The following is a 27,938-nucleotide window of genomic DNA, read 5'->3' on the forward strand; positions in this document are numbered from 1 at the left end:
ACTAGCCAGGTGTAGTGGCACATGCCTGTAATTCCAGCTACTTGGGAGGCTGAGGCATGAGAATTGCTTGAATCTGGGAGGCGGAGGTTGCAGTGAGCTGAGATTGTGCCAGTGCACTCAGCCTGGGCAACAGAGTGAGACTCTGTCTAAAAATATATATATATATATATATATATACACACACACACACACACACTCAAAAAAATATATATATATACACACACACACACGTGTGTGTATATATATTGCACAGGGATTAAAAACAGTTATTTAGCATTATCTCTCAAGACAGAAAATGTGCTTAGTAGTACCATGTCATGACAGCATTGGTTGGATAGTAGAAATTGAAAATCATCTATATGTCCATTACCAGAGGACTGGTAATATTAACTATGGTATATTCCTATAATATTTTAAAAATCCGTGATCTTTGGTGAAAAAAAGCACAGAATAGACCAATTACAGCATGATTCCTCTTGTTAAAAGAAAAAAGGTAGCATAGTGATTAAGAGCGTGTCTCCTGGAGCCAGAATGCTTGCCTATGAATCCCAGCTCCGCCACATATTGTCTTTGTGATTAACCTTTCTTTGCCTCAGTTTCCTTATTTATAAAATGGAGGTAATGGAACCTATTTAGTGGAGTTTTTAGGAAGATGAAATTAATTTTATAAAATACTTAGAATTGTAGTGTTACAGATTAAATTCTGTATGTGTGTTTAGAAACATATTCATTCATTTGTTCCCCAACTATTCACTGAGTGCCCACACACTAGACATTGATTTAGGGTCATGGAATAAATACATCAGAGAACAAGTCAAGTCTTTGCCTCATGGAGCTAACATTCTAAGAGGAGAAACATGCAGTAAACAAGTAATGTATGATCTATTCAGGGAGTAGTTTGTGCTATGAAGAAAAGCACCTGTTTTGGTTAAAAAAATAGCTATGTGGTGGGAGTGGGACTATTTTGTACAGGGCAGTGATTGTAGACCTCTGATGAGATAACATTTGATGAGAGATCTGCAGGGAGCCATGTGTCATGGGGAAAGGCATTGGAGGGTTTTGTGCAGGACAGTGATGTGTGATCAGATTTACTTTAAAATAATAATTTGGGCTGGGCATGGTGGCTCCTGCCTGTAATCCCAGCACTTTGGGAGGGTGAGGTGGGCGAATCACTTGAGTCCGGGAGTTTGATACCAGCTTGGGCAACATGGCGAAATCCCATCTCTACAAAAAATACAAAAATTAGCCAGTGTGGTGGCATGCGCCTGCAGTCCCAGCTACTTGGGAGGCTGAGGTGGGAGAATTGCTTGAATCTGGGAGGTGGAGGTTGCAGTGAACTGATACTATGCCACTGCACTCCAGCAAGACCCTGTCAGAGAAAAAAAAAAAAAAAAAAGTTTGGCTGTTATGTGGAGGACTGGGATAGAGAAGGGCAAGAGCAAGGTAGAAGAGTGGTCTAGGGAGAACGGTTAGGGGCTATTGCAATTATCCAGCAAGAGATCTTGGACCAGGATGGCAGCAGTGGAGGTGGTAAAATATGGTTGGATGAAACATACGCTTTGAAGAGGACCAGCTGATGGAAGGGAGTCAACAGGACCAGCTGATGGCTGTAAACTAGGGGGTCACTAGCTATCAGATGGCATTTACTTAAAGCCATGGAAGTAGATGAGCTCCCTTATGGAGAGGGAATAGGAAGGAGGTAGACCATTCTATCAAAATTCTCTTTCTACAGGGCACTTCTCACTGAGATATTATTCATCTGGGATTTATGTTATTTATTCAATTTGTTTTGTGTTTGGTTCCATTAGAAAAGCTCCATAGGGGCCGGGCGCGTTGGTTTATGCCTGTAATCTCAACACTTTGGAAGGCCGAGGTGGGCGGATTACCTGAGGTCAGGAGTTTGAGACTAGCCTGGCCAAAATGGTGAAACACCGTCTCTACTAAAAATACAAAAATTAGTTGGGTGTGGTGGTGCACGCTTGTAGTCCCAGGTACTCGGGAGGCTGAGGCAGGAGAATTGCTTGAATCCAGGAGGCGGAGGTTGTAGTAAGCCGAGATTGTGCCACTGCACTCCAGCCTGGGTGACAGAGACTCTATCTCACACACACACACAAAAAAGCTTTGTAGAAGAAGGAACCTTGTATCTTCACCACATAGACTGTGTTTGGATTCGCAGTCGAGTTGGGGAAAAAAAAATCAGTCTGGAAGAGTCTCACCAAACCAGCTCCTATCTCTGGGGATAGAACAAGGAGTTTGGTTGGCGAGATATACCGTTCCTGAACCTCTAGCCACGCTAAGGCTTAATTAATGACCCGACGACTTGAAAGTGCCTTCCACTGTTTATCTCTTAAATCTGCAACGAAATGCAACAAAAACGCGAGAAATAAAAGAAGCCAGTCTTACTACACACTGCAGAAGCCAATAAACCCCAAATGCAGCTCAAAACCAGGTGTCACGCAAACTTCTGTTTTTTTCCTTTTGAGACGGAGTCTCTGTCGCCCTGGCTGGAGTGCAAGTGGTGCGATCTCAGATCACCGCAACCTCCGTTCCGGGATTCAAGAGACTCTACTGCAGTAACTTCTTTTTTTTTTTTTTTGAGAGGGAGTCTAGCTCTGTTGCCCAGGCTGGAGTGCAATGGCCGGATCTCAGCTCACTGCAAGCCCCGCCTCCAGGGTTCACGCCATTCTCCTGCCTCAGCCTCCCGAGTAGCTGGGAGTACAGGCGCCCGCCACCTCGCCCGGCTAATTTTTTTTGTATTTTAGTAGAGACGGGGTTTCACCGTGTTAGCCAGGATGGTCTCGATCTCCTGACCTCGTGATCTGCCCGTCTCGGCCTCCCAAAGTGCTGGGATTACAGGCTTGAGCCACCGCGCCCGGCCTGCAGTAGCTTCTTGAGCAACTAAGGTTACAGACGTGCACTACCACACGCGAGTAATCTTTCGGATATGTCGTAAAAACGAGATTTTATTAAATTGATAACAATAATCTAACTTTCCACACTCACAATTTAGCCTCGCGAAACACGAGGCCTCAAAAAATTTTTTAAAGACTCATAACTGTTTCCTCTCCACGGAAATCTTTAGTAAAAGGCGAAAGATTTGTACGATTTGAAGGGAAACTAGAGTATACTAGCAAGTAGAGCTTCGAACCTCGCGGGGAGAACTAACACTTAACCCAGTTATGGTTGTTGGGTGCTTGCGTGGTACACACTCCCTGCGTGTAGTTTATGCATAAAGATGCTGTAAGAGGCATCATGCCCTAAAATAGTGCAGAAACGCCCGCACGGAGGGAGTGCAAGCATCGTGAGTGTATCTTTTTGTGGTGCACCATGGGTATGCAAATCACAGCTGGCTCCGGGCTGTCCCGCGCCGCCGGGGCTGGTGGATCACTGGTCTCCTTTGCTCTCCTATTCTCCTGTCTGCTGGTCCTCCTGGGACCCGCACCCCGTGGGTGCCGAGTCCTTTGCGGAGCTGATGTTTGTCCCAGGGGTTAAGGTCCTGTCCCGCAGTCCTTACCCGCAGTAAGCCTCCGGGCTTAGGGAGAGGGACGGGGAAACAGACGGGCAGAGACACTCAGGGGCAGTGGGAACTCACAGGAGGCACGACATTACCTCTCCTGGAGGAGATGGCATCCGATCCAATTCACCTCGAAGGGTGATACGGAGTCACGTCAAGGGGATGTGGGAAAGTGTTCTAGGCAGAGGGAATGGCGTATGAGAAATTATGGACCCGAAGACCAGTTCAGCCTGTCCAGACAGTGGCGCTCCGTGTGTCTGATGAAGGGGTACTGGGGTGGGAGGTACAGGCTAGATCTCTGGCCTGGGAAGATGAAGATGAGGAGGCTTAGTGAGGCTGGCTAACTTGCCCAGGGTTACTCCGCTGGAAAGTGGCACAGAGGGCTGACCCCCTTTGCACTATTCTAACCTGGTGAGCTCTCTCTGCTCCACCTAGAAGGCCCTCCTTGGTGACCCAAACACTGCTGGACCCAAATCCAGCCTCCCTCCCTTGGGCCTGCTGGTTACACCCCCTACTCTAGGTTCTCTGCCAACTACCCACTTCTCTTGAGCTTTTTAGGCATGTTGGTGTGAATTCAATTGCAATAGGCGTTTCCTTTTTTTTGTTTCTTTTTTTGTATCTTTTGGTCAGAACATGATTTCCTGGCCTTTGTCCAGGTGGGGTGGGATGTGAGAAGGCATTGTTGGTGGGGTGGGATCATTCCTGGTGAGTGGGTGATTGGAGCCCAGGGTCTGTGCGAACTAGACCATGGGTCCTAAGCTATGGCTGGGAAAGGGCAGTTGCAAACCTCCCCACGCCTCTGGGTGAGGCTCTGTGCTCTATTCCAGGGCTGTGGCCACTCTTCAAGGCCTGTGCTCGGTGGGGCTGTTCAACCTTCACAGAACAAACAGCTTAAATTGTGTCCTCACTAGCTGCTAGCACTTTCGTTTCTGGGCAGTTCCTGCAACTGACCCACTGGCTGACTGGCCAAAGATGCCTCTCGACTGTCAGGCCAACCACCAACTTGCAGAAGCCTTTGCCTTGGAGGTTGCTCTGGGAACTGGCTCCTTTCCCTCGGTCCACAAACCTCCTGAGAAGCTCCCCAGACCCTGTTGCCCTCTCTCTGCTTCAACTGACCGCTTTCCTGATCTGCCTCCACCTCACCTTCCGGCTGCTGCATGGCCTTGCCCCTCCGCCTTGCCATTTCCCGTGCGGGTGAAGCAGGTAGGTAGAGGTGAGTCTGGAGAGGTGGGCGGGCTGGAATATGGTGGCTTGGAAAGCCACACAGTGTGGCTTTTTTTTTTTTCTGCTCCCGATCTCCAGATTGAACCCAGTAGGATTTCACACCAACAAAATTTGTTATTGTTTTGTATACTAAGCACTTAATCCAGATGATGTTACTAAGTATATGACAAAAATCCAGAATCTGGGGTCTTTTCCTCCCAGAACTAGAGAAGCTAATACCTCAGGTCCTGGCACCAAAGCCCCTTCCAATAGCGAATGTTCACTTGCAAACTCCCCACTCTGTCCAAAAAAAAAAAAGGCACTGAAGTCATTTGAGATGAGTTCACATAGAATATATTTAATTCTTTAAAAAATAAAACTTTCAACATAGCTAACATCTATGTACACTACAAAAATAGACATTTTCATATAAATAATGGACATGGTAGGAGGTGGACAGGGATATGAAGAGCCTGCCCAGGAGTCACCAGGCGGTGGGGCCAGGACTGAGGAAGGGTGCTGGAGGGTCTCTCAGGCTTGGTCAGCTGAGTGGGCAGCGGTGTGGGGTGGGAAGGGGGACAGGGCTGCCCTGCAGCCTGAAGTGCTGGCTTTCACTCTCAAGTGACACAGACATAGGTTCACACAGGCCTGGGTGTGCAAGGTGCTGGCTGTTCTGTATGGATATCAGGGAGGCCCATGATGGCTGGGTCGGGAGAGGGGGTGCAGCAGCAGCAGGGCCCTCCAGGGGTCCATCCTGCGTCTAACACCTGACCCAGTGCTTCCCAGTGACCCCACGTGGCCCACACACGGTCTCTGTGCTTCAGCTGCTCTTTTCACCCAGTGGCTGGACCTGGTCCCCTGGAACTGAGGTGGTAGCAGGGGACCAAGGATGCTCATCAGAGGCTGGATGGACATAGGCACCAGGTAGGGGGGGTGGGTGGATGGCCACGGTCATGGAGGTAGTCACTCTGGCAAAGCTCTGGGGCAGGGAGGGGGATGCCCCCCACCTAAGCCCGCCTCCCTGTGGAGCTGGTGGACTCAGGACCTCTGGGCTTTCCTTGTACATCTGTATCACCTGTGGGGAGACACCAGCCACAGTAAGCCCACGGGCCCATGGGGCTCCCGTCCCCTTCAGCATCTCCCTGGGGATCACCATGACTGTTGGGAAGCTGGGGTCCTTGTTGGTCTCCAGCAGGATATGAGAGCTGGCAGGTAACAGGATGTTGAGGCCTGGGGCAAACTCTGCACCTTGCTCTGGATCCTAAAAGGCTAAGGTGGGTCCCATGAAGAAACCAGGAGGGCTGAGGGGCAGGAATATGGTGTCTGGGGAAAGAAGGAGGCTGCCACCTTCAGCTCATGGCACCTGTTGGGGAGGTACCTGTCTGTGGACCACAGGGCTCTGTCCCTTCCCTTGCCTATCCCTACCCCATCCCCTGGGCTGGGAGCAGAGGGATGGAGCCGAGGGTGTGGTCACCTCTGGCGGTGGGCCCAGGATGGACAGCAGCACAGGCAGCAGCACAAGTCCATGGAGGAGGCCCAGGAGCGTGAGCACCGTCAGCGCCGCAAAGAAGTACCTGGGGGCGGGGGGAGTCAGCCCAGGCCTGCCCTGAGCCCTGCCTCCCCGCCCCCGAGCCCTCCCTACCTTACAATGAAGTCAAAGTGGGAACCAGCAAGCATGAGCAGACCCAGCAATGTGGAGATGGCCCCGTCAGTCACAGGGGCAAATGTGTGCTCAAGGGCACGGGCGGCCCGCAGGTTCCGGCTGCCCTGGGTGGTCAGAAAGCCCTGGGAAAATAGAGTGGTCCTGGAGCTGCTCCTCTGCCAGTCATGGCCAGCTCAGCCATGTCCCCAGCTGTAACTGTCTTCAGAGCTCAACAATACCTTGGCCCACCGAAGGCCAGGTGAACTAAGTTCATGGGAACTGTACAGGGAGCATGCGTGAGTCCTTTTAGGTAACACTGTATGGATGGGTTTGGTGAGCTTAGACACAGAGACGTGTAGAAAATAGGGTACAGCCTGGGTAACAGAGTGAGACCCTGTCTCTAAAAACAAACAAGGCTGGGCACGGTGGCTCATGCCTGTTATCCCAGGCCGAGGTGGGTGGATCACCTGAGGTTGGGAGTTCGAGACCAGCCTGGGAAACATGGTGAAACCGTGTCTCTATAACAAATACAAAAATTATCTGGGTGTGGTTGTTTGCGCCTGTAGTCTCAGCTACTCAGGAGGCTGAGGTGGGAGGATCGCTTGGCTAGGGAGGTGGAGGTCACAGTGAACCGAGATTGCACTGCTACACTCCAGCCTGCACAACAGAGTGAAATTGTTTCAAACAAACAAACAACAAAAATAAGTTGGGCAGACTACAGCCTGTTACTTGTTTTGTAAATGAAATTTTGTTGAAACAGCCATACCCATTGGTTAATGTATTGTCTAGACAATTTTGTGTTTCTATGGCAGAGTTGCAGCAGAGACTCTATGGCCTACCAAGCCTGAAATGGTTACTATTTGGTCCTATAAATAGAAGAAGTTTGCCAACCACTAGTCCTTCTAGAAGAGGGATGCCAAAGTGATAACAGTTATTTCTCAGAGTAGTGTTTCAGAGGATTTCTAATTCTTCTTTTGTACCTTTCTGCATACTGACTTTGTTTTCAAGGACCATATATTGTTCTTACAATCAGAATAATAATAGAGATATTTGGTGGGGGGAAGGGAAGGGAGCTGTTTGTGGAGTCTGGCTGGTCTGTGGGTCCCCCCTTTCCTCTGTCAGAGAATATGCAGCCCTGGGTAAGGCCCTCCTTGGTTCTGGCATCTCTGTATCTCTGATATCTCTGTAGAACCCCTCCATTAAGCCCACATTGCCATCCGCTACCATCCCTTTTTTTTTTTTTTTTTTTTTGAGACAGGATCTTACTGTGTTGCTCAGGCTGGAGTGCAGTGGTATAATCATGGCTCACTGCAACCTCAAACTCTGAGGTTCAAGTGATCCTCCCGCCTCAACCTCCCAAGTGGCTGGGACTACAGGCACGTGCCACCATGCCCAGCTAATTATTTACTTTTTTTTTTTTTTTTTTTTTTTGAGACAGAGTCCTGCTCTGTTGCCCAGGTTGGAGTGCAGTGGCGTGGTCTTGGCTCATGGCAACCTCCGCCCTCCCGGGTTCAAGTGATTCTCCTGCCTCAGCCTCCCCAAGTAGCTGGGATTACAGGCGCTCACCCCCACACCCAGCTAATTTTCGTATTTTTAGTAGAGACGGGGTTTCACCATGTCGGCCAGGCTGGTCTGGAACCCCTGACTTCAAGTGATGTGCCCACCTCGGCATCCCAAAGTGCTAGGATTACAGGCATGAGCCACCACACCCAGCCCTTATTGTCTATATCCCTAGAATATAAGTTCCTTGGAGGTAAAAAACTGTATTGCTATTATATCCCTTATTCTTTTTTATTTTTATTTTCCAAATTCTTTTCCTTTTTGAGATTGAATCTTGCTCTTTTGCCCAGGCTGGAGTGCAGTGATACGATTTGGCTCACTGTAACCTCTGCCTCCTGGGTTCAAGCGATTTTCCTGCCTCAGCCTCCTGAGTAGCTAGGATTACAGGCATGTACCACCACGCCCGGCTAAATTTTGTATTTTCAGTAGAGACGGGATTTTGCCATGTTGGCCAGCTAGTCTTGAACTCCTGACTTCAGGGGATCCTCCTGCCTTGGCCTCCCAAAATGCCCCAGCATCATCCCAATTACAGGCATGAGCCACTGTGCCCAGCCCAAATTCTTCTTCTTCTTCTTCTTTTTTTGAGACGGAGAGTTTCACTCTTGTTGCCCAGGCTGGAGTGCAATGGCTCGATCTCAGCTCACCGCAACCTCTGCCTCCCAGGTTCAAGCAAGTCTCCTGCCTCAGTCTCCAAAGTAGCTGGGATTACTGGCATGTGCCACCACGCCTGGCTAATTTTTTGTATTTTTAGTAGAGATGGGGTTTTACCATGTTGGCCGGACTGGTTTCAAACTTCTGACCTCAGGTGATCCACCTGCCTTGGCCTCCCAAAGTGCTGGGATTACAGGCGTGAGCCACCATGTCCAGCCAGCCCAAATTTTTTTTTTTTTTTTTTTTTGAGATGGAGTCTCGCTCTGTCGCCCAGGCTGGAGTGCAGTGGCGCGATCTTGACTCACTGCAAGCTCCGCCTCCTGGGTTCACACCATTCTCCTGCCTCAGCCTCCCAAGTAGCTGGGACTACAGGTGCCCAACACCATGCTCGGCTAATTTTTTGTATTTTTAGTAGAGACGGGGTTTCACCGTGTTAGCCAGGATGGTCTTGATCTCCTGACCTCGTGATCTGCCTGCCTTGGCCTCCCAAAGTGCTGGGATTACAGGCGTGAGCCACCGCGCCTGGCCCCAAATCCTTAAACAGCACCTAGCACATCGTAGGGGCTTGAACAATATGCGTTGAATACTGAATCAGCTGACTGGTCCCTCCCCGGGGTGCCTGTGCTCACCAGAGCCATGTGGACTGTGAACTCAACACCGATGCCTACAGAGGCCACGAGGATCACCACGGGGATGGCGCTCAGCTTGATGCCCAGGAAACCCATGATACCAAAGAGCTCCACCGTCATCATCGCCAGGACCAGCACCTGGGGGAGACAAGGCGCACGGAGGGCTCCTGGCAGGAGGGAAGACAGGCTGGGCAGGGAAGGGTGCAGGTGCCTCTGGGTCTCTCTGTCCCCACTCCTGCAAGCACTCACTATGAGGCCAGCCGTCCAGGGGTTGAGGAGCAGCAGGGCACAGACGAGGAATGTGCACACCAGCAGGATGCAGACTGCCAGAAGGAAGCAGCGTCGCAGGCCCAGATACTGCTCCCAGAAGAGGAAGGGGGAGCCGCTGGGGTAGGCATGCACCCCAGCCTGGCCGGCCTCTGCACATGCTGCCCGGGCCCCCTCGATGGCCTCCACAAAGTCTGCAGTCTTCTGGAGGCCACGCAGCAGGAAGGGGAACTGGGCAAACTCCAACGGCTGAGCCGGCGGGACTGCGGAGGGGAGGGAAAGGGAGAAGAGGGAGAGGGACGGGGCAGTGAGCACGGGGCAGAGCGGGCAGGGCCTCAGGCTCAGGGTTTGTGTGGGTGAGGCTGAGGCTCTTGCTGAGCTCCCCCCAGGACTCACTGCGAAGGTTCTCCCCCGTGGTGTCGTATTTGTCGTGCAGCCATTCAGGAGGTGGGGGGTAGAAGTTGGCCTGTGAGGCTGCCAGACCCAGGGGGTCACTGCTCACCCACACGGTCAGCCCCATGTAGAAGAGCTCGGGTGGAATCAGTCCCTCCCTGTCTACCAGCTTCCTTGTGGTCAGCTGCAGAGGCAGAGAGGGCTGAAGGCCTGGGCCCAGGAGGCCTGCAGCCCCTGTGCTACTCCACCCCTCCAGCCCTCTCCCAACCTGGCTGAAATCCAGAGGCTCCTGGGCGTCTCCGGTCTGGATGAGCAGCTTGTAGGCCAGGGCCCCATCCTCAGAGCCATTGCGGTACGAGTGGCGGGTGATGCGCCCAGAAGCCCAGTCCTGGTCAAAGGCAGCCTGGATTCCTAGGGGAGACCAGGATAGAGTTCTCTTGGCTGGTGGCCCCAGGGCGTTTCTCCCTGCAGCACCCCTCCCTGCCAGTCTCCTCGCCTCTCACCCTGTAGCCAGCTGCGGTAATAGTGCAGCCAGGTGCGGGGTGCCTGGGTGGCCGGTGGGGGCAGCACTGCCTTGAGGGAACTGAAGCGCTGGTGCAGATCAAAGAGGGCGCGTTGGGAGTGGGCGTAGTCAAAGCCACCCTGGGTCACCAGGGCCACCTCGTACAGGGAGAAGTACCTGAGCTGGGCGCTCAGGAAGGCATGCTCCTTGGTGCCCCGGGGCACCACATCCGTCAGGGCCAGGCCGTCTTGCACCAAGGTGGCTCCGTAGAGGCTCAGGCCCAGAAGAGCGCCAAAGAGCACCAGCACAATGGCCTGTGGGAAGTGGCAACTAAGCTGGAGGCCCCAGGGCTGCCCCCAGCCCCTCAGGGGTGGACTGAGCCCTCTGCCCTTCTGGACCCACAGATGCTAAGTCTCTGCCCTGCTCGGCCCAGTCTTACCTTGGCATGTGACTGCAGCAGCAAGGGGGCAAACTGGTAGCGGGCAAAATGGGCAAGATTCCAGCGGGCACAGGGCAGGGACTTGCAGGCTGCCTTCTGCCTTGTCTCCTCCTCCTGGCCTAGAAGGTCCCGTGTGGATCCTCCAGGGCTGAAGACCTCAGAGCCCAGTGGGTCGGAAGGTGGGGGCACCAGGTGGGCTTGGGGAGGCAGGATGGTGACCACATGCTGGCTGCTGGCTTCACAGTGTGTAAAGGCTTGAACTGTGGCAGTGAGGTGGGCAATGCCCACTGGAACCGTCTCGTCCTCCAGCTCCTGGGGCAGGATCTGAATCACCCGAGCAGAGCAGGGACTGGAAGAAGTAGAGAGTGGATGACAGGTCTGTGCCTTGAAATGCTGGTGAGGGGACAGGCTGGCGTGGGTCACGGGAGGAAGGGGCTGGGGTGCAGGCAGTACCTGGAGAAGCAGCAGAGCACATCGAGGCGCTGGCAGTGGCGCCGCCGTAGGTCCAGGCTGAGGATGGCTGGGAAGACAAGCATCACGGCTACAAAGGTGCAGCCAACCACTATGGCCGCCTGGGGGACGGACAGGAGGGGCATGAAGGCTGGATGAAGCTTGGCCTCAGCCCCACACCCACCCTGAGCCGCCCGTGTAAGCAACCTCACCTGTAGGGAGAAGGCTCGCAGCGCGGGGATGGGAACGAGGGCAGCCATGAGGAAGGCGGCCATGTTGTTGATGGATGTGAGTACAACACTGGTGCCCGTGCGCTGCAGACACTCGCCCATGCGCTCCTGCCAGGACAGAGTGGGGACCTGCCCTCAGGTCACAAAGGAGGGGCTGTGTCAAGGTGGAGTGAAGGGGAGGCTCAGGAACTTGGGGTGCAGAGGTGGGGCAGTCATAACATAGCAGCTAGCATTTACTGGGTACCATGTACGTGTGATGGGCTGTTCTAAGCATTCAGCTTGAGTTACCTCACTGATCCAAACACAACTTAGGACACAGTACTATTATTTCCCCTGTTTACAGATGGGGACAAGAGGCACTGAGGTTCATTAGCAGCCCAGGGTCACTTGAACCAAGAGGCTCTTAACCAGTAAGCTGAGCTGCCTCAGATGAGTCCTGGGGGACGAGGCCCCACCTGGAGAGGGGTGCCAGGCAGAGCCTCTGTGAAGGCGTGCGCCAGCAGGAATACATCATCCACGCCGATTCCCAGAGCCAAGAAGGGCAGCACCTAGAGGGGCAGAGGAGCGGGCAGCTGAGGACCCGTGAAGCCTGGTGACTGGCACTGAATCTGCCCTGCAGTCCAGGCGTACCTGGGTAGTGGCAGCATTGAAGGTGATGCCGAGCAGGGCACAGAGCCCAAGGCCTGAGGCCACCGCCAGGGCCACCAGCAGTACCCCGGCAAGGCCCACAGCACCCTGGGACTGGGCACAGTCCCACCGTAGCATTGTCACACAGGCATAGGCCAGCTGTGGGGAGAAAGGGCAGTCTCAGACAGGGGCTCCCAGGGTGGGCACTGGCTGGAGGTGGAGTGGGGCAAGGTGCCAGGTGCAAAACCCACCATGAGCAGATAGCCTCCCACCACACGGGCAGCGCTGACTTCAGAGAACGCATGCAGGATGTCGTCCAGGGTGGTGGAGGAGAAGGCGTGGATCTGCTGGGAAGCGTTCTCAGGCAGGGCCTCCTGGGCCAGCTGGAGAAACAGGGTAGATTGGAGGGGGCAGGAGGAGGGAGTGGCCTCAGGGCACCCACCTTGTCCTTGTCCATACCGACCTGCACAAAGCGCCGCTGCCAGGCTTGTAGCACTGTGCCAGCCTGTTCCTCACTCCAGCCAATGTCATGCGTCTGATAGTCACCCCGGAAATGCTCGTATAGTTGGCGGGGACTCATCAGCAAGAAGGTGCTTTGCAGGGCCTCTGCCCTGGTGGGGGTGCGGGAGAACCAGGGGTCAGAGCTGGCCCAAACACCTGGTGAGGGATGTGCAGGGCCTTTTGCCAGAGCTGCCTGGCATTACAGTATGGGTTCTCATGCACGGAGTCCCCTCATCACCTCCCAGAGGAGACCCTACCTCAGCAGCTGTCCCTGGGGGTCTCTGGCCATGCCTCCCAGCAGCAATTCCTCCTGCCAGTGCATGAATTTGTGAGAGAAGCCATGGCAGCCCCCGCTCAGCTCGTGAGCCACGTTGGGAGCCTGGAGGGGAATAGGAGGGGTTAATGCTCAAGGCCCTGGCTGCGGATAACTGAGTGTCCCTGGGCTTCCACCTCCAGGAACCGAGCCACCATGGAGCTCCGTGGGCCTGGAGTGGAGGTAACTATTCTGAGCCTCTTGACTGCTCTGCAGAAGTGAACAGCTAGTATCCCGAAGACAGGAAGCCCGAAGGGGGAGTAGAGGCCTGGAAGTAGGCTTCTGGGAGAAGCTGGTGTAACTGGCGGATTCTGGGAAAAGTACCACATTGGCAGGGCCATAAAGAAACCAGGGAGACCAGGTATGATATTCATGCTTACCTACTGTGTTCTTAGTTTCCCTGTATTAGTCTATTTTGACAAAAAGTCCAGCCTTGGCCAGCGCAGTGGCTCACGCCTGTAATCCCAGCCCTTGGGGCGGGCTAACAAAAATTAGCCAGGCATGGTGGTGGGCACCTGTAATCCCAGCTACTCAGGAGGCTGAGGCAGGAGAATTGCTTGAACCAAGATCCAGCTACTGTACTCCAGCCTGGACGACAGAGTGAGACTCAAAAAATAAATAAATAAATAAAATTTTAAAAAGTCCAGCCTTATCTAGGCTCAGAAAAGGAAAAAGGGATTCATATACCACGTGAGGGCTCCGTAGGATAACTGAATGGGAATGGAACACTGGGGGCCTGGCACTGCGGGAGCAGGGTAATGCCAGGAAGTGAGGGTCAGGGCACAGAGCAGTCAGCTTCCCCGGAACATAGGAGTGTATGAGGGAAGGAAAACAGTCTTTCCCTGGCAGACCTGGTTGGAACCCACCTGCCTGCTGTGATGGTTGGGGGCACTAGGTGGGCAGTGGAGGTCATCAGGGTGTAGACAGGGCCGCCCCACGTAGGCCTGGCCCACCTGTGCCTTGTCTAGCAGCTCCCGGAAGCCCTCAAGGGAGGCAAAGGGACCCAGCTCCTCCAGCAGCTGCTCTGGATCCAGGTTGGTCCACTGGATATCCGGACGGCCGCTGAGGGAAGAGCCCATAGTTGGTGAGGGTCAGGGATGAAAACCCAGGCTCCAAACTGCTGCTGGGGCCCCATGCTGTACCCCACCCTCCTCTTATCTGCCCATTTGTCCCTCCATATGGAGGGTGTGCAAGCCTCAGCTTCTCAGAACTGCCAGGCAGCATGGGCCCACCAGGGTGCCACAGTGAGCGGTAGATGAGTACAAGGGGCTGAGACGGATATCAGGGCAGGGTTACCTAATACACAGAAAGGGCCTAGAAAGGCCCCACTGAGTCCCTTACCAAGCTGTGTGCTTGGTTCTAATATATAACCAGCAGGCACACGCCTGTAGCAGGTTTTCTTTCTGGCCTGGGCAACAGCTTAGCACACACCTAGGTAATTCCCCCCAACAAAGCCTCTTTCTGGGGATCTTTTTCTCCTTTGCTCAGATCTTACAGATCTTTGTGTTTAGTTTTGTGTAAATAAGTCAGGTCTTCCTTCCTTCAGAGGGAAGGAGAAGGGGGATGTTGAGAGAGCCCTGGGGAAGCCCGTGCTCTCTGTTGCTGGCCTGGGAGCACTTAGGACCTTGGTAAGGTTTTGATCATCCTCATTCCCCCAACCCCTCCTTTCTGCTGGGAGAGTCCCCAGCGGGAGATGAAGCAGGGCCCCAGGAGTGGCACTCACGGCAGGTAGGCGGAGCCCCCTTGGAGTTTGGCTCCCTCCCAGAAGCAGTCGAGGGGAGTGAGGATCACGCACGGAAACAGCTTCTCAATCATCTGCCAGGGATACCCCGGGCCATATCAGTCCTGCCCCACAACCTTTGTAGGATGCCCTCTGCAATCCCCCTCCTTCGTTTTAAGGGGGCGGATCGCAGGCTGTGGAGCTTGCTCGGTCTGAGTCCTTCCACGCCACAGAAAAGGTTCTGCCTCTACTCCCTCTCAGGACACTTACCCGCTCAATCATTCCATTTTCAATAAGGGGAACTCCTGACTTGTAGCAGATTTTGTTCAAATCCCAGGACCTGCAATAGCCAGGGGCATAGGAGATCAGCAGAAGAGGGGGATTCCCACTCCAGAACCCCCACAGCAAGCCTCAACCCCAGCTGCTCAGGGGCTCAGCCAGACTCACTTCCCATAGAGTGATACTTGGACTTTACTGGCAGTGAGGGCTGCCTGGAGGTGGAGGCCAAGTGCTTCGGGCGTGAGGATGTTCTCTCCCTCCTGCCGTGCGGTCTGTATCAGCATCTGAGAGGTGTATGCAGCCTCCTCCCCCAGCTTCTCCTTGGTGTAATGCAGCTCCTGGCTCACCCGGCTGCCCACTGCAGGAGCAAAGAGAGAAAGCTGGGGGGAAAGGGCCTAGGTGCATCAGAACTTGGGAAGGGGGCTTCTAACTCTGAGGCCTCCCCAGACAAGTGGGAGAGGTGGAGCAGAGAGGAGCCCCTGCCTTATCCCTGAGGGCCTGGTCATGGCCCAGGCTGACTCCCCAGGCTTCTGGGTCCTGGAGCTCTGCCAGGGAAGTGGAGAGGCCTCGGTTGTGTGGCTCTGTGGATTTCCTGTGTGGTCTAGGGCTTAAGCATGAACCAGGTTGGCTGGGTTTTGGGCATAAACTTAAAAATGACAATCAGCATGAGCTGGCCGTGGGCTGCGGGGGTTGTAGAGGCATCTTGGTAAGGAACCCTCAGTCCCTCTGTGCTCTGGTAGGGAGGACAAGGAGGGCCAATGGGGCCAATAGGGAGGCTGCTGCTGGGAGGGTTTCCTGAAAGAACAAGTGTAGGGCTGGGGCTGGTTCTTAGTTCAGGTTGCTCTGGGCAGTGATTTATATCCACACACCTTTCTGCAAAGTGTCCTGGGGAGAGGGCAGGGATAGGAGTGTCTGATAATAATGGGTGATAATAGTGAGCCTGTGTTGGTGTGGGGAAGGTGGGGGATGGGACAGTCATTCAGTGTGCTGCTCCTGCTCAGGCAGGAAGTGCATGGAACCAGCTCACAAACCCTGGTAGGGGTGAAATCAAAGTGAGCCCAGGGGAGGAAGGTGTCCAGATCCCTTTCACCGCCCTCACTGTCCAGACCACAGGGAGTCCCGGCGCCAGGCCTGCCTTAGTGTCCTGGATCTTAGCGCCCCTCCAGTCCTGCGTTATGCTGGCCACAGGCTCCTGCTGTGTGACTGGGACCTGGGGGAGGTGGGGACATTGTGAGGGGATATCACTTAACTATGATGTGGGGGAGAATGGGGGCCAAATTTACCTCTGGAGGCTTTGTGGATTTGGTCCGATCTCAGACCCTGCGCTGTTTCCATCTGTCTGGGGGTCTCCTCCTGTTAGTCTTTGCTGCCTGCTGGGACCCACACATACTGCTTCTCTGAGACTCAAGTCCCATCTGAGATCGTCATGTTTCCCAATCTCTTTTCCTTTTTCTCTTTTTTTCTTTCTTTCTTTTTTTTAGACAGGGTCTTGCTCTGTTGCCCAGGCTGGAGTGCAGTGGCCTGATCACAGCTCACTATAGCTTTGACTTCCTGGGCTCAGGTGATCTTCCCACCTCAGCCTCCCGAGTGGCTGGGACCACAGGCGCCCGCCACCGTGCCTGGCTAATTTTTAAATTTTTTGTAGAGAGAAGGTCTCATCACTATGTTGCCCAAGCTGGTCTTTTTTTTGGCTCACTGCAACGTTCTGCCTCAGCCTTCCAAGTAGCTGGGATTACAGGCGCCCATCACTATGCCTAGCTAATTTTTTGCATTTTTAGTAGAGACGGCGTTTCACTATGTTGGCCAGGCTGGTCTCGAACTCCTGACCTCCCTTTTGGGAGGCCCTCCTCGGCCTCCCAAAGTGCTGGGATTACAGGCATGAGCCACCGCTCCCGGCCCCAAGCTGGTCTTAAATTCCTGGGCTCAAGCGATCCTCCCACCCCAGCCTCCTAAAGTGCTAGGATTACAGGCGTGAGTCACTGCGCCTGGCCCTCCAATCTCTTTTTCAAACCCATGTAATCTTCTCACTCACAAAAGCCCCAAATCCTTGGTAGCCCCCAACACATACTTACCCATATGCTCACATGTGCCCTCGTGCCCCAAAAGTCACATTCCTGGCCTTCACCTCACGAAAACAGTCTTCCTGTCCTGCTCCCCACACTGCCAGTTCCTTCTCTTTTTTTTTTTGAGACAGAGTTTCACTCTTGTTGCTCAGGCTGGAGTGCAATAGTGCAATCTTGGCTCACTGCAACCTCTGCCTCCCGGGTTCAAGTGATTCTTCTGCCTCAGCCTCCCGAGTAGCTGGGATTACAGGTGCCTGCCACTACGCCCGGCTAATTTTTGTATTATTAGTAGAGATGGGGTTTCACCCTGTTGGCCAGGCTGATCTTGAACTCCTGACCTGAGGTGATCCGCCAGCCTCGGCCTCACAAAATGCTGGGATTACAGGTGTGAGCCACCATGCCTGGCCTCTCCTTCTCTGACTCTTCCCTACTCCCCACTCCTTTGCCAGGCCTGTACTGCAGTGTTTATTTCACCAGGATTAGGCCGAAGACTGCCGCATGGAGGGGAAGAGGAGGACAGAGATAAGCTTTCCATAGTAAGTGGGTTTGCTAAGAGGAAGGAGGCATGGGAGGAGGAAGGAACCCAGAGAGATCTGATGAGAAACCAAGAGAAAGAAACATGGATAATTTAAAATGGAGCATCAAAGACAATAAAGACTCCTCAGGGGAGAAAATGGGGAAGAGAAAAAGATAAACCTTAGTTGACAAAGATAGATATGGACAGATGAACTGGGATGCATTGTGGTGCAGGAAGGAAGAGACGATAATGCTTAGTCTGTTCCTTGGGCTAATTACTTATTCTCTCTGGGTCTCCAGCTCCTCATCTGTCAAATGGAAACAGTGACTACCTTGGTAGAATTAGCATCAGTGCAGGCAAAGTACTTAGGAAATTGCATGGCACACAGTAGGTACAGATGTGGAGTTATTTTTCAATGGTTGCTGGTAGAGAAATGATGTGACAGAAAAATGAGAAGGAACTGAAGGAAAGAAAGACTGCAGGTGACAGGGGAGGAAATAGGACAGAGGAGGGAGAATATCAAGATTGATACGTTAGGCCGGGCGCGGTGTTTCACGCCTGTAATCCTAGCACTTTGGGAACCTGAGGCGGGTGGATCATGAGGTCAGGAGTTTACGACCAGCTTGGCAAACATGGTGAAACCCCGTCTCTACTAAAAGAAAATACAAAAAATTAGCCAGGCGTGGTGGCGGGTGCCTGTAGTCTCAGCTACTTGGGAGGCTGAGGCAGGACAATGGCATGAACCCAGGAGGTAGAGCTTGCAGTGAGCTGAGATTGCGCCACTGCACTCCAGCCTGGGCGACGGAGCGAGACTTCGTCTCAAAAATAAATAAATAAATAAATAAAAAATAAAAGATTGATACATTAAAAAAAACTCGTCCCTTTTTTTTTTTTGAGACAGGGTCTTGCTTTGTCACCCAGGCTGGAGTGCAGTGGTGCGATCACAGCTCACTGTAGCCTTGACCTCCTGGCTCAAACAATCCTCCCAGGTCGCTGGAACTACAGGTGTGTGCCACCATGCCCAGCTAATGTTTGTATTTTTTGTAGAGACAGGGTCTCCCTATGTTGCCCAGGCTATTCTCGAACTCCTGGGCTCAAGTGATCCTCCCGCCTCAGCCTCTGAAAGGGCTGGGATTACAGGTGTGAGTCACTGTGCTTGGCCATACTTTTATGTCTTTTCCAAATGAGAAAATATAACTGGTTAACCAATATGGAAAAAGAGTCTACCTTATAAGTAATCCTCTAAATGCAAATAAAAACATCAATAAGTTACTATCTAACAATTTAGCAAAAATTTTAAAATTGATAGCACTCATTGCTGGTTTACAGGAGTACACTCTAACCCACTATGGGAGTGTAACATGGCATACTCTATGGGGAAAAGCAACATTGCAATATGTAGGTTCCATAATCTTTGGTCCAGAAGTTTCACGTGTAAGGGCCTATATACCACGGTAGGGACTTAAGCTTTCTCTGGGTGAAATGGGAGTCATGGGAGATTTTGGGCAGAGAGGATCTGACGTTTTCATCACTTAACAATGTATTTTTGTGAATACACGGTTGTAAGAGGTGCCCACGAGAAGAAGTCAGGAAAGGTGTCCTGGACCAAGTGTGTGCAGGGAACTGTCAAAGACTCCATGTTTCGGTACTGCTAAGAGTGAGCCAGGGAGGAGCCAGCGGCAATGCTGGAGAAGCAATCAAGTCCAATTATGGAGGGCCTAGAGTGTGTGCTATGGAGTTTATATTTGATTTTACAGAATCTGGTGGAAATCGGTGGAAGGGCACTAAGAAGGGGACTGACTTGGCCAGATGGAGATTGGCCACAGGGTGGTGCTGTGGAGGCAGATTTGAAGGTGAGGCTGTCAGCACCTTCCTCCTTTCTAACAGACCCTGATTTCCCTGGCCATCCTCAGAAAGGCCTAGCGATTAAGGACAGCTGGGCTCCTCCCCAGCATCAGAAGGTGAAACTTGATTAGTTTAAGAAGCCGGACCAGGCGCGGTGGCTCAAGCCTGTAATCCCAGCACTTTGGGAGGCCAAGACGGGTGGATCACAAGGTCAGGAGATCGAGACCATCCTGGCTAGCACGGTGAAACCCCATCTCTACTAAAAAGTACAAAAAAAAACTAGCCGGGCGAGGTGGCGGCGCCTGTAGTCCCAGCTACTCGGGAGGCTGAGGCAGGAGAATGGCATAAACCCGGGAGGCGGAGCTTGCAGTGAGCTAAGATCCGGCCACTGCACTCCAGCCTGGGTGACAGAGTGAGACTCTGTCTCAAAAAAAAAAAAAAAAAAAAAAAGCCACTCAGTAATTCCATTGCCTTTGCCATGAGAAGGATTTCGGCATAGGATGCTACACAGTTCTTGCTAAAGAGAACAAATGAGAAGTTGGCTGGGAGGCTACTAATAAATTTTTCCTCACTTTCAAAAATAGATGCAAGATCAGGCATGGTGGCTCATGCCTGTAATCCCAGCACTTCAGGAGGCCAAGGCAGGAGGATCGCTTGAGACCAGGAGTTCAAGACCAGCCTAAGGGCCGGCCGGGTGCGATGGCTCATACCTGTAATCCCAGCACTTTGGGAAGCCGAGGTGGGTGGATCACGAGGTCAGGAGGTTGAGACTAGCTTGGCCAACATGGTGAAACCCTGTCTTTACTAAAAATACAAAAACTAGTCAGGCATGGTGCGCGCCTGTAATCCCAGCTACTGAGGTGGCTGAGGCAGAAGAATCGCTTGAACCTGGGAGGCAGAGGTTATAGTGAGCTGAGATTGATCCACTGCACTCCAGCCTGGGTGACAGAGCAAGACTTCATCTCAGGGGATGGAAAAAAAAAAAAGAAAAAAAAGACCAGTCTGGGCAACATAGTGGGACTGCGTCTCTACAAAAAACAAACAAACAAAAAAATTAGCTGCACATGGTGACATGTGCCTGTAGTCCCAGATACTATGGAGAAAGAGGCAGGAGGACTGTGTGAACCTAGGAGTTCGAGGCTGCAGTGAGATGTGATTGTGTCAGTGCACTCCAGCCTGGGTGAAAGAGTGAGATCCTGTCTCTATAAAACAAAACAAAACAAAAACAAAAAGACGTGCGAGACAAGAATGACTTCTTTCTCCTGACACTGCAGCAGCTACTTTGAGATAAGCCTGAGGACAAAAGTCCAACATGTTGAAGATGGCAGAGGAGAAAGAAAGAAACTGGGTGCTTGCTAATGTCCTTGGGCTGCTGAATTAACAAAATCAACCAGGCTTCCTGTTACAGAGAATAATAAATCAATCTTCTTTCTTCCTTCTTCCCTCCTTCCTTTCCTTTTTTTTCTCTTTCATGTTGCTAAAAGCAATTCTATTATTTTATTTTATTTATTTATATATATTTTTGAGACAGAGTCTTGCTGTTACCCAGCCTGGAGTGTAGTGATGCGATCTCTGCTCACTGCAACCTCCGCCTCCCAGGTTCAAGTGATTCTCCTGCTTCAGCCTCCCGAGTAGCTGGGATTACAGGCACATGCCATCACGCCTGGCCAAATTTTGTATTTTTAGTAGAGACAAGGTTTTGCCACATTGGCCAGGCTGGTCTCAAACTCCTGACCTCAGGTGATCCACCCCACCCTGGACTCCCAAAATGCTGGGATTACAGGTGTGAGCCACTGCGCCAGCCTTATTTTTTAATTTTTAATTTTTTAGAAATAGAGATGGGGTTTTGCCATGTTGCCCAGGCTGGTCTTGAATTCCTGGGCTCAGTCAAGCTTCCCACCTTGGCCTCCCAAAGTGCTAGGATTACAAGCATGAGCCACCACGCCTGGCCTAAAAGCATTCTAAATGATACAATCAGGAGTGTATTGCCAGGGATGGAACAAGACCTCAACTAGAGCAGTAACCACAAGGTAGAAAGGATGGGTCTGTTATGAGAGACGTTAAGAAGCAAGGATTTACTAGTTTACTAAACAAGTGGGTGAACGGGCCGGGCGCGGTGGCTCACGCCTGTAATCCCAGCACTTGGGAGGCCCAGGCAGGCGGATCACGAGGTCAGGAGATTGAGACCATCCTGGCTAACACGGTGAAACCTCGTCTGTACTAAAGATACAAAAAATTAGTCGGGCGTGGTGGCAGGTGCCTGTAGTCCCAGCTACTCGGGAGGCTGAGGCAGGAGAATGGCGTGAACACAGGAGGCAGAGCTTGCAGTGAGCCAAGATTGTGCCACTGCACTCCAGCCTGGGCAACAGAGCGAGACGCTGTCTCAAAAATAAATAAATAAAACAATTGGGTAAACAAGAACTGAGGATGACTCCTAAGGTTTTAGCTTTAGATATTTAAGTGGGTGGTGATTCTACCAACATAAGGCCATCCTCTGTCTTCTACACAGAATGGCAGCTCTTGTTGCGCAAGCTGGAGTACAATGGCGCGATCTCGGCTCACTGCAACTTCTGCCTCCCGGATTCAATTGATTCTCCTGCTTCAGTCTCCTGAGTAGCTGGGATTACAGGCATGCACCACTACGCCTGGCTAATTTTGTATTTGGAGTAGAAGCCGTGTTTCAACATGTTGGTCAGGCTTGTCTCAAACTCTTGACCTCAGGTGATCCACCCACTTCGACCTCCCAAAGTGGTAGGATTACAGGCGTTAGCCTCCATGCCCGGCCTTTGTAATTTTTTTTTTTTTTTTTTTTTTTTTTTTTTGAGGCGGAGTCTTGCTCTGTCGCCCAGGCTGGAGTGCAGTGGCGCGATCTCGGCTCACTGCAAGCTCCGCCTCCCGGGTTCCCGCCATTCTCCTGCCTCAGCCTCCCGAGTAGCTGGGACCACAGGCGCCGCCACCACGCCCGGCTAATTTTTTTGTATTTTTAGTGGAGACGGGGTTTCATTGTGTTAGCCAGGATGGTCTCGATCGCCTGACCTCGTGATCCGCCCGTCTCGGCCTCCCAAAGTGCTGGGATTACAGGCTTGAGCCACCGCGCCCGGCCTGTAATTTTCATTTTAGAGAACAATCTACCTCTGAACGCTTGACTTTACAGTTGGCCAGGAAAGACAAACCAGTCACATTCCAAGTCTCACCGTGGCAAAGTTAAGGAGGTCTGGAACACTGGTCTGGAAAACTGAGAGCCAATGTTTGCTTTCTTCCTCTGCTTTCTGTTTCTGTTTCTGTTTCTGTTTCTCCTTCTCCTTCTCCTTTCCTTTTCTCTCTCTCTCTTTTTTTTTTTTTTTTGAGATAAAGTCTCGCTCTGTCGCCAGGCTGGAGTGCAGTGGCGCAATCTTGGCTCACTGCAACCTCCGCCTCCTGGGTTCAAGCGATTCTCCTGCCTTGGCCTCCGGAGTAGCTGGGACTACAGGCGCAAATCACTGCACTTGGATAATTTTTGTATTTTTAGTAGAGATGGAGTTTTACCAAGTGAGCCAGGCTGGTGTTGAACTCCTGACCTCAGGTGATCCACCCACTTCGGCCTCCTAAAGTGCTGGGATTACAGATGTGAGCCACTGCACCCTGTCTGCTTACTCTTTCTTTGAGACTGGGTCTCATAGTGAGACTCCATCTCTATGAAAAAAAAGACTGGCCAGGCGCGGTGGCTCAGACCCGTAATCCCAGCACTTTGCGGGGCTGAGACGGGCAGATCACAAGGTCAGGAGATCAAGACCAGCACGGCCAACATGATGACACCCGGTCTCTACTAAATATACAAAAAAATTAGCGGGGTATGGTGGCACAGGCCTATAGTGTCAGCTACTCTGGAGGCTCAGGCAGGAGAATCGCTTGAACCCGGGAGGCAGAAGTTGCAGTGAGCCGAGATCGCGTCATTGCACTACAGCCTGGGCGACAGAGCAAGACTCATTCTCAAAAAAAAAAAAAAAAAAAGAAAGAAAAAAATGATCACTGCTTTTACCTCACCCCCAGCCAATACAGGATAAGAATGATATTCTGAAATAAAGGAAAAAAGCCTAGGAATTGGCTACCATCCTCTTATAAAACCTTCCCCCAAACAACAGCAAAAAACTGCTGGGGTCTAGCCTATCCTATGCTGGAGTGTAGGAGAGATGAGGAAACATGGAGGTTCAAACAGTGCTTAGATGGGGAAAATGTGGGGAATGGAGAGGGAGGAAGGGAAGGGAGACTGCCTCTGTTGTGGCAGGAAATCCAAGAGTCATCTGGGACCACCCAGGCAGCAGTGGTGTGGGTGGGGGTACGTGTATGTGTATGTATGCACATCTGTGTCCTGGGGCTGGGGGCAGGCAGGCAGAGCGAAACATCTGCTCTGGACCCCAGCGCTGGCCTAGAGTGTGTATGGATGTGAGAGTCTGTAGGGCTGTGGGTAGATAGGGTGGGGACGGCGTGTGGGAGCCCAACAGGCAGGCAAGCTCTGAGAAACATCTGCTCTGGATCCTAGGACTTGCCAGTATTTGAAATAACTCAAGGGTGTGAGACTCCAACGTGGGCTCTGCCTTTGGGTATGGGCCAGGGCTGAGGGAGCCTACAAAATGCAAACTTCCCAGGGAAAAACAGACTGGAGTTTGACTCCTATCAAAGGGCTGCCATATGAAACCAGCCCTCAGTAAAGAAGAGTCATGCTGAAAAAAAATTTTTTTAATTAAAAAAAGAATTCTTTTGTTGGGACAGAGTGTCCCTCTGTCGCCCAGGCTGGAATGCAGTGGCGCAATCTCGGCTCACTGCAACCTCCACCTCCCAGGTTCAAGCGATTCTCCTGCCTCAGCCTCCCAAGTAGCTGGGACTATAGGCGCTTGCCACCACACCTGGCTAATTTTTGTATTTTTAGTAGAGATGAGGTTTCACTATGTTGGTCAGGGTGGTCTTGAACTCCTGACCTTGTGATCTGCCCGCCTCAATCTCCCAAAGTGCTGGGATTACAGGCGGGAGCCACCACGCCCGGCCTGCTGAAATTATTAATAAGAAATCATTCTGGCCAGGCACGGTGGCTCACACCTGTAATCCCAGCACTTTGGGAGACTGAGGTGAGCAGATTACTTGAGGCCAGGAGTTTAAGACCAGTCTGGCCTACATGGTGAAACCTGGTCTCTACTAATAATACAAAAATTAGCAGAGCATGGTGGCGCCCACCTGTAATCCCAGCTACTTGGGAGGCTGAGGCACGAAAATCACTTGAATCCGGGAAGCGGAGGTTGTAGTGATCTAGGATCGTGCCACTGCACTCCAGCCTGAGCAACAGAGTGAGACTCCATCTCAAAACAAAACAAAACAAAACAAAAAATAAAACTGCCCCCCGCCCCGCAAAAAAAAATCCCAAGAAAATCATTCTTTTATGCTTCCTTAAGAAAGTGAGGATTTGATCCCATCTGACCCTGGCTATTGCCTCAAAGTGTGGATTCTGTATTGCTTTTCCATTAAATGGGCCTGGGTGCCTGAGCCCTCTCCCTGGAGGCTTGGCCAGATGATTTACTCAGTTTCCCCAGCCTTCTAGTTCTAACTTTTCTGATACTCCTGGTCATAAGTGATTTCTCCCTGCTTTCTCTTATACAACATAATCACAGGATGCTCTGTATTGTATTTTAGTTATTCCAGCACATATTTTACTTTCCTTGCTACTGAAAAATGAATCTTGTTTTAGCTGCTTTTGTAAACCCTGATGCATTGTCAAAAACACACATAGAAAGTTAACAATAAATGCTAAATAAACACATACAAAATCACAGATAAATATTCTATACAGCCAATTCACAGGGTCTACCATCTGCAGATGTCCATTTATGGTTGTGGGAGGGAACAGTGTTCCTAGATGCCCAGGTGTACAGACTCTGACCAGCAAGAGCCCCTCCAGCCCCAGGGCCAGGCCTACTAGAGCTCGGTAGCCAAGCTCCTCACCCCGTTCTTGTCTTGGGCTCACCATACCTGAGCAGCTATGGCCGTGGCCACAACTTACCTTCTACCCAGAGCTGTTCCAAGTTTGTCTCAATAATGGCCACGCGGAGACCTAATGCCAGGGCCCCAAAGGCCAACAGTCCCAGAAAGAGCACTTTGCCACAGTGTCTCTGGATCCCGCAGCCCAGAGAAAAGAGCAGGCCCTGGAAGTAAGCACGAAGCCAGAGTGGAGCCTTCAGGCTCCCAGCTAGGATCTGGGATGGAAAGAGAAGGGTCAGCTAGGCATCACTGCAACAATGCATGAAATCCTTCCCTTCTCACCCTGTATATCTGCTGCCCAGCCCTAGCTTCTTGATTTCTGGATGTGGGACAGGGAGCACCAACACAGACACAGGCCCACACTTGGAAGATGTAACACCCACCACCTCCAGCACACACCTGAGGAAGGCATAGGCCTATTTTCTTTTTTTCCGTTTTCTCTCTCTCTCTTTTTTTTTTTTTTGAGATGGAGTCTCGCTCTGTAGCCCTGGCTGGAGTGCAGTGGTGTGATCTCAGCTGACTGCAACCTCCGCCTCCCTGGTTCAAGAGATTCTCCTGCCTCAGCCTCCCAAGTAGATGGGACTACAGGCGCCCGCCACCACGCCCTGCTGATTTTTTATTTTTAGTAGAGACAGGGTTTCACCATGTTGGCCTGGCTGGTCTCGAACTCCTGACCTCAGGTGATCTGCCCGCCTCAGCCTCCCAGTGTTGGGATTACAGGTGTGACCTACTGCGCCCGGCCGTCATAGGCCCATTTTCTGAGAGCAGGATACATATGTACACACGCCTGTCGTCGGGTGGACAGAGGTGAACCCACAGACATTTATTCTCACTGGCCAGACGAGGGGGAGACACAAGGACAGACACATCGACACACACGCACAACTTGCTTGCCGTGCTAGCTCTCGCTAGTGTCAGACACCCAATGACACTCGGCACTTGAAGACATCACAAACCTTGCAGAGGCCCGAGTGACAGACCTGGCCCCGCTTTTCCTTCTTCCAGCTCCCCCTCTACTCACCTGGGGTGCTGCGGTTCGAGCTGGGGGTGTGTAACTCGGGGGCAGCTCTCTGAGGGGCGGCGATCGAGTCATGCTGGCGGGGATGGGGGGCGCGGGCGCCCCCAACCCGCGTTATCTGGGCGCTCCCATAGGCTAGCCCGGTCTCCCAGTACCGCTGGGCCCCGCGTGGGGATTCAGTGGGGCCGCCAAGGCGCAGGCGTGGGAGAGACTGTGGGGTGCCGGTGTTAAGACGGCTGCGAGGGAGGAGTGCAGGGAGCTGCGGGCCCGGGGCGCGGCGCCGGGGTTCACCCGCTCTGTGGGCCGTGGGCCGCGGCGGCTGGAGGAGGAATGGGTTCCGCGCGCAGACGGAATTGCTGGCCCGAGACGCACAGCAGGGTTCGAGGTGGCGACTGCAGTGCCCGGGAGGCGGCTGGAGCTTCAGAAAAGGGAGCTGGCCGGGGCGACGCCCTCCCATTGGCTGAGGGGCCCGCAAATTACCCTAGCCGTGCGGCCGGGCCCGCTGCTAGGTAACGGCGCCGCAGGGGGCGGGGCAGGAGACCACCCAGGCTCGGCCACCCTGCGCCTCCCTCCCGCCCGCGGGGCCACAGGGAGGAGGAGGGAGGGAGATCCCGGAGAGGCGCAGCGCTGCCAAGTGTAAGTCCAGAGGCTGACGCTAAGAAAGGGCGTTTGCGGGCTCTGTTAGGGCTACACTTTTTTTTTTTTTTTTTTTAAGACGGGGTCTCACTCTGTCACCTAAGCTGGAGTGCCGTGGCTCCATCTCGGCTTGCAGCCTCCGCCTTCCAGGCTCAAGCCATCCTCCCACCTCAGCCTCCCAAGTAGCTGGGACCACAGGCATGCATCACCACGCCCGGCTTTTTGTATTTTTGGTGGAGAACAGGTTTCCGCCATGTTGCCCAGGCTGGTCTCAAACTCCCGAGCTCAGGCTATCAGCCCACCTCAGCCTCCCGAAGTGCTGGGATGACAAGCGTGAGCCACCGCGCCTGGCCTAGGACCACACTTTCTTTTTCTTTCTTTTGTCTTCAGGCTTAATTCACTTTATTTTTCTTGTATAAAAACCCTGTGTTGTAGCCACAGCTGGAGCCTGGATCCTGTGCACGGAGACTCTGGTGTGGGTCTTGACGAGGTGGTCAGTGAATCGTGATAGGGAGTCTTGGTGAATACAGTCTCCTTCCAGAGGTCGGGGGTCAGGTAGCTGTAGGTCTTAGAGATGGCATCAAAGCGCGTAGGGCCACACTTTCTTTCCGACCCAATCAAAGCCCAAGATTTCTGTTCACTCTTCCTGGCCTCCATTCTTGCCCTCTTCAGTCCACTCTCTCCACTGAGACCAGAGTCATTTCTCTAACATGCAAATCTGATAGCTCCAAAGCACAAGGCCCACTTGGAGCACAGGGCCCTGTGTGATCTAGCTAGCTAAAGCCTCCTCTCCCATAGTTCCCTCACATCAGTGTTCCCTCGTTCCTACCTTTGCACATGTTTTGGCCCTTTTGTCTTGGCAGATAATCTTCAAAAAACTGAACTTGAATCACTGCTCCCCTCCCCCCCCTTTTTTTTCTGAGGCAGGATCTC

General features: G+C 52.4%; 1 protein-coding gene and 1 non-coding gene across 4 annotated transcripts; both read right to left on the reverse strand.

Moving 5' to 3' along the window:
* Nucleotides 1-3,008: 3,008 nt before the first annotated feature.
* On the reverse strand, nucleotides 3,009-3,126 carry LOC126944409 (U5 spliceosomal RNA). The gene has a single exon (XR_007722048.1). It is a non-coding gene; the product is annotated as a U5 spliceosomal RNA (small nuclear RNA).
* Nucleotides 3,127-5,057: 1,931 nt separating this feature from the next.
* Nucleotides 5,058-26,846, reverse strand: PTCH2 (patched 2). Of its 3 annotated transcripts, XM_050797599.1 has the most exons (22): nucleotides 26,373-26,765; nucleotides 25,374-25,566; nucleotides 15,089-15,278; nucleotides 14,912-14,981; nucleotides 14,645-14,736; nucleotides 13,788-13,983; nucleotides 12,866-12,987; nucleotides 12,571-12,718; nucleotides 12,359-12,490; nucleotides 12,111-12,266; nucleotides 11,936-12,028; nucleotides 11,463-11,588; nucleotides 11,254-11,372; nucleotides 10,801-11,149; nucleotides 10,363-10,675; nucleotides 10,128-10,270; nucleotides 9,863-10,043; nucleotides 9,449-9,729; nucleotides 9,200-9,337; nucleotides 6,360-6,502; nucleotides 6,192-6,291; nucleotides 5,058-5,792 (listed from the first exon to the last, which is right to left on the reverse strand). In XM_050797599.1, the coding sequence occupies exons 1-22, from the start codon at nucleotides 26,442-26,444 to the stop codon at nucleotides 5,538-5,540; spliced, it is 3,612 nt and encodes a 1,203-aa protein (XP_050653556.1). In that variant the 5' UTR covers nucleotides 26,445-26,765; the 3' UTR covers nucleotides 5,058-5,537. The 3 variants fall into 3 exon arrangements, with proteins under 3 accessions (XP_050653556.1, XP_050653554.1, XP_050653553.1); XM_050797597.1 differs by lacking the exon at nucleotides 25,374-25,566 and having other exon boundaries at nucleotides 5,138-5,792; nucleotides 13,875-13,983; nucleotides 26,373-26,846; XM_050797596.1 differs by lacking the exon at nucleotides 25,374-25,566 and having other exon boundaries at nucleotides 5,138-5,792; nucleotides 26,373-26,846.
* Between the last annotated feature and the right edge of the window lie 1,092 nt (nucleotides 26,847-27,938).

The sequence above is a fragment of the Macaca thibetana genome, chromosome 1, assembly GCF_024542745.1.
Source record: "Macaca thibetana thibetana isolate TM-01 chromosome 1, ASM2454274v1, whole genome shotgun sequence".
Classification (NCBI taxonomy): Eukaryota; Metazoa; Chordata; class Mammalia; order Primates; family Cercopithecidae; genus Macaca; species Macaca thibetana.

Bases quoted from the DNA above. Each gene is read 5' to 3' on its own strand.
- PTCH2 (XM_050797596.1), bottom strand. From the start codon at position 26,826: ATGGGAGGGCGTCGCCCCGGCCAGCTCCCTTTTCTGAAGCTCCAGCCG. The intron at 14,737-14,911 runs GTAAGTGTCCTG...TATCCCTGGCAG, and splicing joins AAAATGGAATGATTGAGCGG to ATGATTGAGAAGCTGTTTCC. The intron at 11,373-11,462 runs GTGAGGTTGCTT...TCCGTCCCCCAG, and splicing joins TGCGAGCCTTCTCCCTACAG to GCGGCCATAGTGGTTGGCTG.